The sequence below is a fragment of the Brassica napus genome, chromosome C3, assembly GCF_020379485.1.
Source record: "Brassica napus cultivar Da-Ae chromosome C3, Da-Ae, whole genome shotgun sequence".
Classification (NCBI taxonomy): domain Eukaryota; kingdom Viridiplantae; phylum Streptophyta; class Magnoliopsida; order Brassicales; family Brassicaceae; genus Brassica; species Brassica napus.
The window spans coordinates 12,840,727-12,857,472 of record NC_063446.1 but is presented as its reverse complement, the minus strand read 5'-3'; the positions used below and the strand labels follow the sequence as shown (position 1 = coordinate 12,857,472).

General features: G+C 36.0%; 2 protein-coding genes and 1 long non-coding RNA gene across 3 annotated transcripts; 1 reads left to right on the top strand and 2 right to left on the bottom strand.

Moving 5' to 3' along the window:
• Positions 1-554: 554 nt before the first annotated feature.
• LOC111204030 lies at positions 555-1,626 on the bottom strand. The gene is made up of 2 exons (XR_002656455.2): positions 1,103-1,626; positions 555-985 (listed from the first exon to the last, which is right to left on the bottom strand). It is a non-coding gene; the product is annotated as an uncharacterized LOC111204030 (long non-coding RNA).
• Positions 1,627-12,282: 10,656 nt separating this feature from the next.
• LOC106407465 (KH domain-containing protein At2g38610) lies at positions 12,283-14,748 on the top strand. The gene is made up of 7 exons (XM_013848330.3): positions 12,283-12,544; positions 12,627-12,718; positions 12,877-13,034; positions 13,216-13,332; positions 13,406-13,522; positions 13,646-13,789; positions 14,219-14,748. The coding sequence occupies exons 1-7, from the start codon at positions 12,450-12,452 to the stop codon at positions 14,369-14,371; spliced, it is 876 nt and encodes a 291-aa protein (XP_013703784.1). The 5' UTR covers positions 12,283-12,449; the 3' UTR covers positions 14,372-14,748.
• A 195-nt stretch (positions 14,749-14,943) lies between these two features.
• Positions 14,944-16,477, bottom strand: LOC106409506 (acid phosphatase 1-like). Its single transcript, XM_013850134.3, has 3 exons — positions 15,791-16,477; positions 15,317-15,529; positions 14,944-15,217 (listed from the first exon to the last, which is right to left on the bottom strand). The coding sequence occupies exons 1-3, from the start codon at positions 16,153-16,155 to the stop codon at positions 15,040-15,042; spliced, it is 756 nt and encodes a 251-aa protein (XP_013705588.2). The 5' UTR covers positions 16,156-16,477; the 3' UTR covers positions 14,944-15,039.
• Between the last annotated feature and the right edge of the window lie 269 nt (positions 16,478-16,746).

The window sequence follows — 16,746 nt, the reverse complement described above, 5'->3', positions numbered from 1 at the left end:
TTTGTAAACCCTATGCCTCTTGTTTCATTCCCATTGGGCTTAAATTAATGATACTTAGCCGACAAAAAAAGGGTTTTTTAAATTTTATTATTATATTAGCGTTTATTAATCTTTTGTCTTTTGTTTATTTATAGTTTTAGACATTTACCACCAATATCCATAATTATTAATGGATATGAAAATATAAAATATTGTGTTGATTGGGGAAACAAATCTGGCTACAAAAGTTACGAATTACCTAGCGAATCGATTACAAATTTCCAAATACTGGACAATTAAACTATTGAAATAAAATATATATTCTGTTACTTTAAAAATCCATACAATATCATTGGCCTATTTGTACAGAAAACTAAACTAAATTTATACGACACGTTGGACAAGTATTTCCATTCCACTTACGTAAACAATCTAAGTGGAATGCATGCCCACATAGCGTATTTGCCAATACGACGTTGGGTTCGAATTCCTCTAAGCAGATGTTACACTCGTTTTCCCCATGCACAAATACAAAGTTTTCCCTTAGCACAGGAGCTAGTTTTTTTTTTTTTTTGATAATCCAGTATCCGACCACTTTGCGTGATCGACTAGCCCACCGGGCCTAAGCCCAAGCCATTACAGGATTTTTAAGCGTCCACTTAAGGGCCCCTGGTTACGCGAAGTGGTCTGGAGGGCGAGAGGCATCCCATGTAAATACCCCTCGTGGCCGGGGCTCGAACTCGGGTGGCGGGCACCTCAGCCGAGGTTCCTTTACCACCAGACTACGAGGCCCGGTTAGCACAGGAGCTAGTTGTACTTCTTGATGTCCTAACTCTATGTCTCCAGCATTTGGCACCGGAGATTGAGTAGTAGAACGATACATTCTTAATAATCTAATTACGCAATAAAATATCAGACCTGCGCCAATACTTACCGTCACAGCTCCAAGCATCAGAAGGATCTGGCTTTCAACTGAAGAGTCACTATCATCATAAGGCGAATACATCTATAAAACATAAGAAAATACAAAAATGTAAGTTGAAAAGAAACGGTTGAGAAATTTGAAGACAAGCAAAAAAAAAAAAAAAAAAAAAAAAAAAAAAAAAAAAAACCAGTGGATTACCTCGAAGCCGCTGAAGAAGCTGATTCACAAGATTCACAGCAAGATTTAGTTATTGTTACGCGTTGGTGGTGCGAGTCTCTTCCGAAGAAAAGAGGAGGGTTACAAAAAGAAGAACATGCATATGTCTCGTTTTTATGAGGTTTCGGAGAAAAAAATACACCAAGATCGACATAATGTGAAAAGTCGATGAGGTTTCAATTTTTTCAAGATAATAACGTTGTTTTCTCATCATACCATACATACTTTAATTTTTTAACAGCAAACCTGAGAAAGAATAATGATTATGACATATATCATCGGTTAGGTTATCAATATCAAGAGTTTTATCTAATTAAATCTCAAAAAATAATAATCCCTCTGTATCATTATAAATGTCGTTTTAGGTTTCGGCACACGGATTAAGAAAACAATTAATTTTGTACATTTCCTATAAAAAAACACTACTACCTATACACCTAACCATATTTCAACCAATAGAAAATAAATTTTGCATAAAATTAATAAATTTTGCATTGAAAATCGAAAACGACACTTATTTTGTAACGAAAAAAATTCTCTAAAACGACACTTAATACGAAACGGATGAAGTAATATTTAATGAATAAAATTTTAATTTCTTTTACGAAGAGTTCGATTTATTTATATTTTGAAGAAAAAAAATCTAAACCAATGCACTTAATTAGTATAATAATTTTACAAAAATCTAATTATTTGCCCGAGGTTTTTTTATAAATATTTTATCGAGTGGAGACTGGCTAGGCCCATTTCCCAACGTCTATTCACAGCCCAATTTAGTTTTGGGCATTTCAAAATTAAGGTTCGTAGATAAGATATATTTTTTTAAAAAATCATAAATAAAACATATCTCTATTATATTAATGATTTTTTACGTTAAAAGCCCTCAATTAAGTCTGTTTTGAGATAAAACCCTCAAAATAAGTATTTAACGAAAAAAATCTCGAACTAACTTTAATTAATGAATTAAACTCGAGCAGATCATAATTACCATTACTACCGGTAAATCTTTAGTTTAAGTGTTTCTATTTTAAATAAACATAGTTGAGGAGTTTTACCATTGAAAATAAATAAAATCAAAATTTTATAATATTATCTAAAAATTAGTAACTTAAATTTTCAAAATTAGCACTTTTTTTTGTAAATATATGAGTTTGATGTATTTTTAACATAAAAATTATATATGTATAAATTTAAAATGTAAAACCCCAGAAAATTTAATAAAAATTATCTAAAGATTTATTATTACATTTTTATTAGATAGAATATGTTTTTTTGTTATATTTTCTTGTTTTCTTACATTTTTAACCTTTTAGTAATTTTATTATTCTGGGTTTTTACTTTTTTAATTTATACATATATAATGTTGATGTTAAAAACACAACAAACTCATATATTTACAAATTTGTTTTAAAATGCTAATTTTAAAATTTTAAGTTACTACTTTTAAGATAATATTATAAAATTTTGAATTTTTTTTTTTTTTTTATTTTTAATGGTAAAATCCGTCAACTATGTTTACTTAATGTAGAAACACCTAAACTAAACACTACAAGAAAACGTGCCCATAACAACGAACATTTACGATGAAAATATTTCGTCGTAAATTTACATGGTGTTTACAACGCAATTACGAGGAATCTAACTTTCGTCGTAAACGCCATGTAAATTTACGACGAATTGATTTCGTCGTAAACTCCATGTAAGTTTACGACGAATGTACGCGGAATGAGAAATACGTCGTAATCATTACATCGACATTACAACGAAGCATGTTACCGTTATATTTAGGTGAAAACGTGTATTCAATGTGCTTTAACTTACCTAATTTCGTCGTAAAGTCGTTGTAAATAATATGTTAAAACCATGTAAAATCCATGTAAAATATTCCTTGTAAAATCGTTGTTATATTTCAACTACCCAACTCGAAAATTTCTCTATATATATGTCATTTCCCACAACTCTCTTCCTCACAACACACAAACGAGAGAAAAAAAAAATCCGAAAAAAAAATCAGAAAAAAAAAGATTTCAAAAAAAAATCTAAGAAAAAAATGGCCGGTGGCGGTAGTATTTACGAGTTACGGAGTTGGATGTATTTGCACAAAGATTCCGACGGGAGGGTGACGAACGCATTTCTGAGCGGGCTAGAGACATTCATGCACCAGGCGGGCTGTACACCGATCACACATGAAAGCGGTAAGATGTTCTGCCCATGTCAGAAATGCAAGAATTCAAAATTTGCACGTAGTGAAACTGTATGGAAGCATTTAGTAAACAGAGGATTTACACCACAGTACTACATTTGGTATCAACATGGAGAGGGTTATGAGGGAAATGAAGCTAGTAGTAGTAATAATAATTTTGAGGATGGTCATGATAGTGAAGAACCGAATCATTTGCATAATGAATATAATTATCATCAAGATCATGAGCAGATGGTAGATCATGACAGGGTTCAAGATATGATTAGTGATGCATTTTTAGAAACAACTACAACAATAGCTGATGGAACTGGAAATGTAGAAAAACCTAATTTGGATGCAAAAAGGTTTTATGAAATGCTAGATGCTGCAAATCAACCAATCTACACTGGTTGTAGAGAAGGTCTCTCTAAATTGTCTCTAGCAGCTAGGATGATGAATATTAAAACGAATCTTAATTTACCTGAGAATTGCATGGATGCATGAGCGGAGTTGTTTAAAGAGTATTTGCCAGAAGACAACGTGTCTCCTGAATCTTATTATGAGATTCAGAAATTGGTTTATAGTCTTGGGTTGCATTCGGAGATGATTGATGTTTGCATCGACAACTGCATGATCTACTGGAAAGAAGATGACAAGTTAGAAGAGTGTCGATTCTGCAAAAAACCACGATTCAAACCGCAAGGCCGTGGGAGGAATAGGGTACCGTACCAAAGGATGTGGTACCTACCAATTACAGACAGATTGAAAAGATTATATCAATCTGAGAGGACTGCTGCGTTGATGAGGTGGCATGCGGAACATGTCCAGAGAGATGGTGAGGTTGCACATCCATCAGACGCAAGAGCGTGGAAACATTTCAACAAGGTACACTCAGATTTTGCTACAAATATTCGGAATGTCTATGTTGGGTTATGCACCGATGGATTTAGTCCATTTGGAATGTCTGGTAGACAATATTCTTTGTGGCCAGTCATTCTTACGCCGTACAATTTACCGCCGAATATGTACATGGAACAAGAATTTCTATGTTTGACCATATTAATCCCTGGGCCGAAGCATCCAAAACGGTCTCTTGATGTTTTTCTTCAACCATTGATAGAAGAGCTAAAGCAATTGTGGTCAGAAGGGGTGAGGACGTACGATTGTTCCTTGAAAAACAATTTTACGATGCGAGCAGTTCTGCTGTGGACGATAAGTGATTTCCCTGCTTATGGGATGTTGTCTGGCTGGACAACACATGGAAGATTATCTTGTCCATATTGTCTTGGATCGACGGATGCTTTTCAACTGAAAAATGGTAGGAAGAGTTGTTGGTTTGACTGTCATCGTCGCTTTCTTCCACTTGCCCATCCGTACAGAAGAAATAAGACATTGTTTCGGCACAAAAAAATTGTCAGAGACGGTCCTCCTTCATATCTCACCGGCCAGCAGATCGAAGCAGACATTGATTATTACGGAGCTCAGGAAACAGTAAAAGTTGGAGGAAATTGTCATGTTCCTGGAAATATGCCTGATGGGTATGGTGTGTCTCACAATTGGCATAAGAAGAGTATATTTTGGGAGCTACCCTATTGGAAGGATCTTCTCTTACGCCACAATCTGGATGTCATGCATATTGAGAAGAACTTTTTTGAGAACATCATGAATACATTACTTAACGTCCCTGGGAAGACAAAAGATAACAAAAAGTCAAGGATGGACTTACCTGATATTTGCTCAAGAAGTGAGTTACATATCAAGAGCAATGGAAACGTTTCTGTTCCCATCTTCCGGTTGTCATCAGAAGCCAAAACAACCTTGTTTGACTGGGTTGCATCAGAAGTTAAGTTTCCTGATGGTTATGTTTCAAATCTGTCAAGATGTGTTGAACGAGGTCAAAAGTTCTCCGGAATGAAGAGTCATGATTGTCATGTGTTTATGCAACGACTACTTCCATTTGCTTTTGCCGAGCTCCTTCCAGCAAATGTCCATGAAGCACTTGCAGGTAATTATAAAACGTTAATATATATACATATGTTATGAAATGTTATTAATTTGATTACTTTTGCAATATACAGCCATCGGCGCTTTTTTCAGAGATCTCAGCACACGTACGTTCAAGGAAGAAGTCATCGAACAACTTCATCATAACATTCCGATCATATTGTGCAACCTGGAGAAGATATTTCCTCCTTCATTTTTTGACGTCATGGAGCATCTAGTTGTCCACCTACCGTATGAAGCATTGCTTCATGGACCTGTTCACAACGGATGGATGTATCCGTATGAGCGACAGATGAAACATTTGAAGGGGAAAGCAAGAAATCTTGCAAAGGTGGAAGGTTCAATAGTTGCGGGAATTTTGACAGCCGAAACATCTAACTTCACATCATACTACTTTGCTCCAACTGTTCGTACGAGGAAAAGAATTCCTAGAAGATATGATGATGGTGGAGTACCGACATCATATCCAATTGATGGTGTTCCTGACATTTTCTGCGAAATTGCACGGTTTGGTGGTAAAACGAAAGAAGTATGGTGGTCATGTGAAGAGGATAAACATAGTGCCCACACTTGTATTCTGCTCAACAGCGAGGATGCAGTGACCCGTTACTTTGAAAGGTAAATATTTTTGTGAATGTTAATTATATGAATTGCAGTTAATTATGTATGACTTGATTATTTGTTTAATTTGCAGCATGTTTGTATCTCAAGTTGAAGAAGCAATACCAGGAATATCTGCAACTGATGTGGACACACGTAAAGATAAGCACTTTGTCAAGTGGTTAAAATCACAGGTACGTAATATATCTCATACATTGATTAATTAAGTAAGTGTTTTGATACTTCAATATTAATTAAGAATAACTGCTTTTTGCAGGTTGATTATGACGATCCTTATTATCCCGTATGGTTTCACGAATTGGTTCAAGGTCCAGTTGCAAAGGTCACCACATCACCTATGTATTTCACACGAGGATTTACCTTTCACACATACGAGTATGGGAGACATCGGGCAACGAGTAACTACGGAATATGTGTGAAAGGTGAAACGGACTTTTACGGGATCTTGCAGGAGATTATTGAAGTGGAATTTTCGGGGTTATTGAAGCTAAAATGCGTCCTCTTCAAATGTGAATGGTTCGATCCTGTTGTGAACCGAGGGATTCGGTATAACAAATTTGGTGTTGTGGATGTCAATTTTGGGAGAAGATACAACAAATTTGAGCCTTTCATTTTAGCTTCACAAGCCGAGCAAGTAAGCTTCCTTCCTTATCCTCGGCTTCGAACTTCCGGGATAAACTGGTTAGCTGCTATCAAAATTACACCTCGTGGACGCATTGTCGCTGGAGAAGAACCGCCCTTGCAAGAAGAAGACGCTATCAATGAAGTTGAGGTACCAGAACAACCAACTGATGAAATCCTTTTGATCGACCCGCAAAACTTTCAATATGAAGATATTCCCGAAGATGCGACAGATGAAGCACGTGAAGACGAGTTCGAGAGAAGCGACGATGATGATTGTAATGATAGTGATGAGAACGAAAACGATTTAGAGTGATGTAATATTGATGAGAACGAAAACGATTTAGAGTGATGTAATATATGTCTCTGATGTTGTATTTCTCTATTGTAACGTATGTTTAAAGAAATATTGTTTTTTTACCATCCTAATGTATGTGTAACAAATGTTGTTTTATATAATATGTATTTGTGTTAATTTTAAAAAAATTATTTGGAGTTTTAGGGTTTTAGAGTTTAAGTTGGAGAAAGAGCACAAAGTAGTAGAGAAGAGATATGATGTTAGATGATATGTGACTTTGGGGTTTAGGGATTTCATTCTCGGTGTTTAGGGTTAAGCGTTGTAAAATCGTCGTAAATGGTTATCTATTCCACGTAATTTCGTCGTAAATGGAAAAATGCGGGCCTGGTAACTTCGTCGTAAACGTGGGCCTTGTAAATTCGTCGTAAACCGATTTTTCGACGTAATTTCGTCGTAAATCAAAAAACGCGGGCCTGGTAACTTCGTCGTAAATGAAAAAACGCGGGCCTGGTAACTTCGTCGTAATATTACGTCGCGTTTACGACGAAACATTTTCTATATATTGGGACGCCGAGACGAGGCTGCCTCGTCCATTCCTCCCAAACTCCTCTCCTCTCTCTCTAAGGTACATTCTCTTTCCTCCTTTTTTTTTTTTTAAGTTAGTTTAGGTTATTAATTAGTTAGGTAATTAGTTTAGGTGATTATTTAGATAATTAGTTTAGGTGATCAGTTAGATGACGGAATCCTATAGTTTAGGTGATTAGTTAGGTAACGGAATAATTTTTTAATTATGTCGTCATAATTGATTAAATTTATTTAAATTTATTTTAGATGGCTCCTAGAAGGAAACCAGCAGCACCTACTTATGCCCAGTTGTTTGGCGACGGTTCCGGTACATCTTCTTCCGGTCCATCATCTTCCGATGCAGTTCCAGACTCTCAGACTTCTCAGAGAGTTTTTTCGAGTCCTCCTCTTCCACCGCAGATGCCTCCACCTCCTCCTCCAGCGGCTGCACCTGAGCCTGTCCCAGAAGGTGCAGTTCATCCGGATTTGCGTGTGCCTTCATATGCTCCCTTCGCGAGATATACGGTGGAGGATTTGCTTGCCCAGCCTGGACGGGAGGGTTTGGATGTTCTAGACCCCGATAGACCCCGAGGAACTTATTGGTAAGTTATTAATTTTTATTACTTTAAAATTTAATTAATTTTTATTTTGTAACGGTTAAATTGTTTTTTTCAGGTTTGGGGCTAACAACCGTGTTAGCCGGAGCGTTTCGGCGACGATTAAGGGTTACTACGATGGGGCATACCCGAACTGGAGCAAGACACCAAATCACGTTAAGATCACGTGGTTTAAATGTTTTGCGGTAAGATTTTTAAATTTAATTAAATTTTCACTTTTAAATAAATATATATATTTTTAATATTTATTATTAATTGTAATTTTTTCAAAATTTTTATGTTTCAGCAAAAGTGACATTGGTCTTTGGGAATCACCGAGAAGGTGAAGGCGGAATTCGTTGCAAAGGCAAAGATACACCTCTGCAACACAGTCTCTGATTGGAAGGACAAGTGGGAGATCTACGGGTATGAGGGAAAGCCCACTGAGCTCACGACGGATGTGTGGGATGGCCTCATCGCCTATTGGGAGCACCCCTCTTCGATCAAAAAGGCCAATTCGTGCTCGGCTTCTCGAAGGACGAAGGATAAAGATGGTCATTTGCCCATGCTTCACAGAACCGGACAAAAACCTCATGCAGGAGTCCATCTAGAAGTTGTAAGTTTTGTTTTAAATATATATTTTAAAATATTCAATTAATATAATTTATAATATTTAATTTAATTTTTTTTTGTAGTTCGAGAAGACGAGAGTCTTACCTTCTCTGTCTGGCCTATTCAAGATGACTCACGCCACATCCGACGGAGTTTTTGTGGATCCCGCATCTGAGAAACTCTTCCGAACAGTGGCTGGTCGGATTGAAGAACGGGAGACGCAACTAACCCAGGAGTCTCCTGATGGATTACCAGTCACATTGTCCACCGAAGAGGTCGACAGAATCTTCGAAGAGGTAACTTAAAATTTTTGTTTACATTATTTTAAATATTTTAACATAATTAACTATATTAATATATGTTTTGATTTTATAGGTGGCTCCTAAAAAGAAGGGACGGATAGTCGGTATAGGCTCTGTTAACGAAGTTGCAAGGGCAACTTCGTCATACACTTCGAGACGGGATGAAGAGACTGCTCAGATGAAGGCTCAAATGGATAGCCAGAAGGCTCAAATGGATAGCTAGCAGGTTCGTTTAGACTCTCTTGAGGATTTGCTAGACGTGATGGCCGTGGGAAACCCGGTTATGCAGAGAATGTTGAGTGAGAGACGAGCCGCTCTTGGAATGCCACCACGAGATCCCCAAGAGTCCGATCCAATCCGTCAACAGCCGAGCAACCCAACCAACTACTTCGACAATATGTAGTTTTTTTTATTTTTCTGTTTGTATTATGAATTTAAATATTATTGTATGACTTTTTAAAATATGTTTTCCAATTTCATATTTCGTTTTAAAATTTAAATTATTTTAAATTCTGAATATTAAATATAAATTAAAATCTATTATATACTAATTAATAATAATATAATAAGAAACGATGTAAACTCCTCGTAAACATTACATGGAGTTTACATCGAATGTTTACGAGCGATTAACATCGAAATATTTACGAGGGTTTTACATCGAAATGTTTACGAGTGATTTACAACGAAAGTATTTACGTGTGCTTTACATCGAAATAATTACGTGGGCTTTACGACGAAGACTTACGTGGCGTTTACGACGAATCCTTTCCCTGCGCTTTACGAGGAATATATTTCGTCGTAAACGTAACGAGTCGTTTACGACGAAACCTCCGTTACGACGGACGTTTAACAACGAAACGTCTTTCGGCGTTAATTCGTCGTAACACCCCATTTACGACAAATTTACAACGAATACTGCCCTAGTAAAAAATATGTTTTCTTGTAGTGAAAGATTTACCGATAGTAATGATAATTAAGACCTGCTAAGGTTTAATTTATTAAATAAAGTTAGTTTGAGAGCTTTTACGTTAAATACTTAGTTTGAGAGTTTTTACCCAAAACAAACTTAGTCGAGAGATTTTCACCTTATATATAACCCATGTTCGAAAAGCTTCCACGCCGGAAAAGCTTTCGGCGGAGCTCCGCTGCTGCGATTCTACCATAATCGGACTAAAACTCGGTTCAGAAAAAGAAAAGTGTATACAGTATGTCGATTTCGAGTCTAAATCAGTAATAAATTCATAGATCTTTCTTAGTTTAGTGTTAGTAATGGAAAAACTAAGTTGAAATGAAGTCTATCGCGAAAAACAAATTGTGTTTATGTTGAAAACACAGAAAACGGCCGCAGAAATTAGGTCAGAGTTCGAGGAGGAGGAAGAAGAAGCCGAATTTACAATTGTACCCTTCCTTAAAAAAAATGAAAACACACAAAATGACACTTAACTGCCATCGTACCCTGGTTCTAAAGTCAAGTTTTAGCTCCTCACACCGCTAGGCTACAATACTTCATATGTCATGGTCGGTATAAATATGTTTTATCCGAATGTTGTATAATTTTTCCTTTAGAATCATTTTCTTTATAAAAACTACTCCTCGTATACTCTCCGATTTTTTTCCGATTTTCTGATAACTCGCTAGACCCAGGTTAGCCGAACGCGTTCCGTCTAGCGAGTTTTTGAACATGGTATATAAGTGATACTTAATGAATAGTTCAGGTTCGATGGTCTTATGTTTATGGCTGGCTGGCCATGGGAACGTGCATAGGGTCAAATGGTTATAAGGCCCAATATGTAAATTGTAAAACAATAAGCTACAATACTACTTTAGGGCCCTACAAAACTTGGAACAAACTTCCCAAGCCTCTTGATGTTCAGTATTGTTGCAATACTCGAACATAACGTTATAATCACACTCTTCAACACTAATCCGAGAGTGTATGTGGCTAAGTTTAAGATATATCGTTCTGAGATTTCATATTTCTTTTGACTTAGTGGCTATTGGGGGCTCTTTTCTTGCCAACTTAAACTTAATAAAAGTCTCAAAAGTATCACATCAGTGTCCCCGAAATTTTATGTTAGTTCGTTTTGCCGTTTCAATGACAAAATTTAAGTTGTACAAAAATTGGAATATTCAAACTATTTTTTTGTTAAATTATACATTTTAATTACAATTTAATAATACCTACATAGTTTTATTATTTGAAATGATGTAATGTTGCTTACTATGAGAGATCATACATATAATACAAAATATCGTAGGAGTGGTACGTTTTCTTAAAAAAGAAGGGTAAAAGGAGACAAAACATATAAGAACTACGAATACTTGATTTTAGAAAGGTTTTATTGAGATTTGGAAAAGTAACCACGCAATCTATATAAACAGTCAAAAGACAGTGGGATTAGTTGGACATCATTGGCTACATTTTATAGTTAAAAGGTACTATAGAATATGTAACTTGGGGAAGAAGACTCATTGAACATAAACGAGAGACCACTTTCAAACAATTACCATACATGAATAAAAAACTTGGAGGCATGAACACATTTATCAGCAGTTATTTGATTAATAAGCCAGAAAAATAACCCTCAGCTTTAAAATTAAAACAATCTTTAATTAAGATATTTTAATCCTCAGCTTTAAAATTAAAACAAAAAATGTTCATATTTGTGATCAAACCATTTTGGCTTCAGTCAACTGTTAAATATATCTAACGACACTAAATATTTGATTTTTGACGAGATTGAAATGGTTTGATCAACGAAAGTATGAGATTTATTCGTGTTTGACTAGAAATTGATGGTTAAAATAACATATTTGTGAGTTAAAGATTTTTTGGTTTATTTTCGAAAGTCAAGATTTATTTTAGTAATTTTCTCTTTAATTAATACAAAAGGAAATATACAGCCCAAAAGACGCTCTGATGAGCGATTGCATGGTTGATACGATCTAACACCCAACACATACCCAAGTTGCCCCCTAGCGATTGCTGATGAAAATCACAAAATCATAGAAGAAATATTTTGTTCCAAAATAAATAATGTTTTCTATTTCTGACGTATATTTTATTAACTTTTTATATTGTATAGCTTGCTTCTTTATATATACAGCGTGTTCTATCATTGGTCGAATTGTGAATAAATAAATAACTAATGAGTTTTTGTAAAAAAAAAAAAAATTGAAAGTGTTTTTAATTAGTTTACACAATTATATAAAAAATATATTAAAAATCGGAAGGAATACATATATTTAAACAGAAAGATCCACGTTGTCACCTAAATCATTTTTAAAATTTAATTTTGTCAAACTAAGTTTTTAGCCGAAAAAAAAAAATAGAAGTAAGAAAAAACAATAAAAAGGAAGAAAACAAAAAAAAAAAGTGAGGCCTCTTTCTGCAGGATTCACATTTGGTGTCTTTCTCTCTCTACTTTTCTTTTAGTTTCAGCTGTTACTTCTGCGTCTTTCTTGCTTGTTGTATACAGAAAGAAGAAAGAAGGAAACTGAGCACAGAGCACAGAACCCATCACCCATGTCTGGGCTATACAACAACAACTCCTCTTACTTCTCCTCTCCCGCTAGAGCTGCTTCTCCTCAGATTCGAAGCACTCCTCCTGAGATCGACAGGTACACACACGCTCCTTTCGTTTTTATAGCAAGAAAAAAAGAAAATACCGATCTGATTTGTTTCTTTCTTGTCTCGAAACAGCTCTCAGTACTTGACGGAGCTTCTCGCCGAACATCAAAAGCTTACACCTTTTACTCAAGTCTTGCCTATATGCAGCCGCCTGCTGAATCAAGGTTTCTCCTTTTATCTCACTCTCTTCTTGATCTTCAATTCTAATTTCTTGATTTGTTTCTTCAGTGGTATGTTTGAATCAATCAGTGTCGTCACACTTTAGTACTAGCCTTAGTGTCAATTGGCTCCTTGTTTAAAAAGGGGTTTCTTGGATGTGCAGAGATGTTCAGGGTGTCTGGAATGATGTCTTCTAACCAAGGATTTGGCGATTTTGATAGGCTCAGACACAGAAGTCCAAGTCCTATGGCTTCTTCTAATCTTATCCCTAACGTTTCTAACGCCGGGCTAGGTGGTGGCTGGAACGGCCTTCCTCAGGAGGTATTGTCATCATCTAATCTTCAGTTACACAGTTGTATAGTAGTTGATCTTTTTTAAGCTCAGTATCTAAAGGTTTCACCTTTCATTCACAATCTTTTAGCTTAAAAGCCTCATTTACTTTAGCTTCTTTCTTTGACAATGCTTCACCAAAGCTTTGTCTAAAACACTCGGTTTCTTACAGAGACTTAGTGGAACACCTGGAATGACAATGGACTGGCAAGGTGCACCAGGAAGCCCAAGCTCATACACCGTGAAAAGGATATTGCGTCTGGAGATTCCAGTAGATAGCTATCCCAATGTGAGTACTCAGATTGTTTATATGCAAAGAACTTCACAGTACAGTTTCTGAACTTTTCAATGCTTTTCATCAGTTCAATTTTGTTGGTCGACTTCTCGGTCCTAGAGGCAACTCGTTAAAACGCGTTGAAGCTACCACTGGCTGCCGCGTGTTCATCAGAGGGAAAGGCTCAATTAAGGATCCTGAAAAGGTGAGTTCCATGACACTTCATCAAACACTATCACAGATCAAATAACATGTCATAAGCTTCCAATGAGGATTATATTGATTTCTCTCTGTTGTATTTTTCTTGTTTGATGATCAAAAATTGTAGGAAGATAAGTTAAGGGGAAGACCGGGGTATGAACACTTGAATGAGCAGCTTCACATCTTAATAGAAGCAGATCTTCCAGCCAGTATTGTGGAGATACGTCTGCGACAAGCTCAAGAGATTATAGAAGAGTTACTTAAGCCTGTGGTAAACACACACATCTCTTCTCCACTCTTTTTTTCAATTCTTCTTCTATTAGTATAATCAGCACAAGGCAGTTAAGATTGTAGTCTCGTCTTCCTCTGATGGTATTAGATTGAAAGGCCACGTTTTTCTTTTAGGTTCTTCCTTAGTTGTTTTGCACCGTTGAGACTCTATTGTTACTTGTTTTTTTTGGTCTCAATGTTTGTATTTTAGTATACACTCTTTGGAGTTTGCGGTTAGTATTCAATTATGCAGACATGTGTGACCACTGTCATACCAGTCAAGGCAGCCAATTGGTGTAATCGCAAACGCCAAAAAGCATAACTGTTTTTGTCTTTGATCTTTTGTACTTTGTTTTCTACCGCAAGCATAATGTGAAAACATAGGATTCGTTTTTAACATAACGCTTTGTGTTTGGTGGTTGTAATGAAGGACGACTCGCAAGATTTCATAAAGAGGCAGCAGCTAAGGGAGCTAGCGTTGATAAACTCGAACAACTTGAGGGAAGAGAGTCCAGGACCAAGCGGCGGTGGAAGTGTTTCGCCTTTTAACTCAAGTGGTAAACGCCCCAAAACAGGATGCTAAAGGAGCGTTTTAAAATGGTTTAATCTTCTTCAACCAGAGGTACATTGTCTGCATACACAAACACTCATGTGTTGGTTTGGCCCAGTAATGACTGCAGTGGTGGTGGTCAAGGTCTCCCTATGGTCTCTCTCTCCGGTGAGCGACCATGTGGCTTTCCTTCCTTATTTTCCTTATTTTTTTATTTATTTTTACTTATTCGTCATTATGAGACTACATCAGAGATTCATTAAAAAAAAAGAGATATATGAAAAGAAGGTTCAGATATATAAAATATATATGTAGGGAAAATGATGTGCATGTGGAGGGGGCGTGCATTGAAAATTGTTACTGTAAAAACAAAAACAGAGACATTTATTGGATTGATTCTTATTGTTTGATTTTGGAATCTTTTAAAATTTTTTTTGCTTATTTATATTCATATTCTTTTTCTTCGTCTATGGTATATAATCTTTGAGCAAGGAGGTTTTATTGTGGTTCCAATGTGAGAAGAAGACGGAAGGTGGATCACTAGAATGAATTTGAAAATCATGTTGTTATTATGATTTCACGGAAGAGCAAACTGGACCGCCACATGACAAGTCGAGATGTACCTTTGTGTATATATTATGATCATGTTGTACATTTAATTTGATTGGTAGAAAATGAGAAAATGGTTTATAGTAGAATTATTAGGGAACAAAATACATAGGGTTAGGAAGCTTGAAGGTGCGGTTCCCTGAATATTCTCCTTGTAAGTCACTCCATTGGTCACCTACATTGCCCCATATCCTGTAACCTTCTTCCATCACTTGCTTTCTGATTGATGTTTTGTATATTGTTGCGCTGTGCTTTTTGTTCTCTGGCGTCCTGAAAGTATAATATTTGTCCCCATTACGAAAGACCTACTATTATTCTTTTTATATTATGAAAAAATTCTATAAGAAAATAAGCAAAGCTGATCCTAACCTCATAATCAACCTTTCATAACCAGTGAAGCCTTGATTATGCAAATTTTCTTGTGTTGCCTGGCCAAGAGTTTCTTCATCTCTTCCGGTTACTAGGATAACTTTGAAACCTGTTTCTATCAGTTCGTTAAACAGTTCAAGAACAGGCTGTATTGCTGGAGACTCTCCTTTCATCGCCCATTTTCTAAATCCAGTTGGATCATAAGGGTCACATCTGCATGTTAACTTTAGGTCTAAGTGACACAACAACATGTTAAACTAGTTTTCTTTTAAAGATGTCTTCTAATACATCAGTTGAGCTACCAGTGTATTTTATACTCACGGTTTATTTAGAAACATGACATAATTAGTCACCTATATGACACATCAGTCGCGAATTTTTTTTGTGGCTATATGATTAATTTCTACTAGTGTTAGGCAGACTGGTTTAACATAATTAGTCTGAAATGTGAGAAGGAAAATAAATTGTGTGTACCCGTATCTCTTGAGCCGATAGTAAAAGACGTTTGAAAAGCAAGTATCATCAACATCGAAGATCCATGCATCCATACCATCACCAGGAAGGACTATCTCATTGAGATAAACCCTGATTTGCTCCACAATCAACTGAACGTCTCTATCATATTGACCAGCCAGCATATATACCTCAACATAACGCATACATTGAATAGGAACGGTGCGCCACGCACGTACATTGTTGGTTTCTATTGCTAGTCTCCAGCTTAAGCAATAGCTACCTGGATAGTTTCCGTCCATCGGCAGCCATGGACTTGCGCTGGTTGCCACTGAGGAGATTATTAGAAAGATGAGAAGCAACTTCACTCTCTTATATCCCTCCATTGCTCTTGATTCTTCTGATATAATTGGTGAATAAACAAAAGAAAAGCAGTGGAGAATACACAATTAGAAGACGTTCTTTTGATACTAGATAAGTTTTGTTGTATTGATATCAATGGTGAAAAAGAAGACTAATAAGAGGAGAAAGTAGTCTTAATTAGAATATTGTAGTGGTGAGAAGAGATGTTAGTTAAAGAGTATTTAAAGAGCTTTGGTTAGGTAGAAGATACTGGTTAACTTCATCCACTAAGTCTCTCAACTTATGAGGTATGCAAAAGTAATATAAACTATGTAAATGGGGTCAAAACTAGCAAGCGCACGAGTTCACTAACACACAATCTGTATATGCGCCACTATTTTTATTCTAACACTTTCACATACCTTGCACATAATCCTCTACTATTTAGTACTAATGATAATACATCATTCGCATTTTACAGAGTGGAATTGTATCTTTTAGTTAGTATACATCACTAGGTGGAGGAGCCCACTAGTCTTTATATATATTATATGATAAACCTACTTAAAGCACTTTCCATGCATGGTCAACTAGATACCAAAGGTTTAGGGTTTCATTTGAGGTTTTCTTGAGAA

Bases quoted from the DNA above. Each gene is read 5' to 3' on its own strand.
- LOC106407465 (XM_013848330.3), top strand. From the start codon at position 12,450: ATGTCTGGGCTATACAACAACAACTCCTCTTACTTCTCCTCTCCCGCT. The intron at 13,523-13,645 runs GTGAGTTCCATG...CAAAAATTGTAG, and splicing joins CAATTAAGGATCCTGAAAAG to GAAGATAAGTTAAGGGGAAG. The intron at 13,790-14,218 runs GTAAACACACAC...GTTGTAATGAAG, and splicing joins AAGAGTTACTTAAGCCTGTG to GACGACTCGCAAGATTTCAT.
- LOC106409506 (XM_013850134.3), bottom strand. From the start codon at position 16,155: ATGGAGGGATATAAGAGAGTGAAGTTGCTTCTCATCTTTCTAATAATC. The intron at 15,530-15,790 runs GTACACACAATT...GTTAACATGCAG, and splicing joins TATCGGCTCAAGAGATACGG to ATGTGACCCTTATGATCCAA. The intron at 15,218-15,316 runs GTTAGGATCAGC...TTATACTTTCAG, and splicing joins TATGAAAGGTTGATTATGAG to GACGCCAGAGAACAAAAAGC.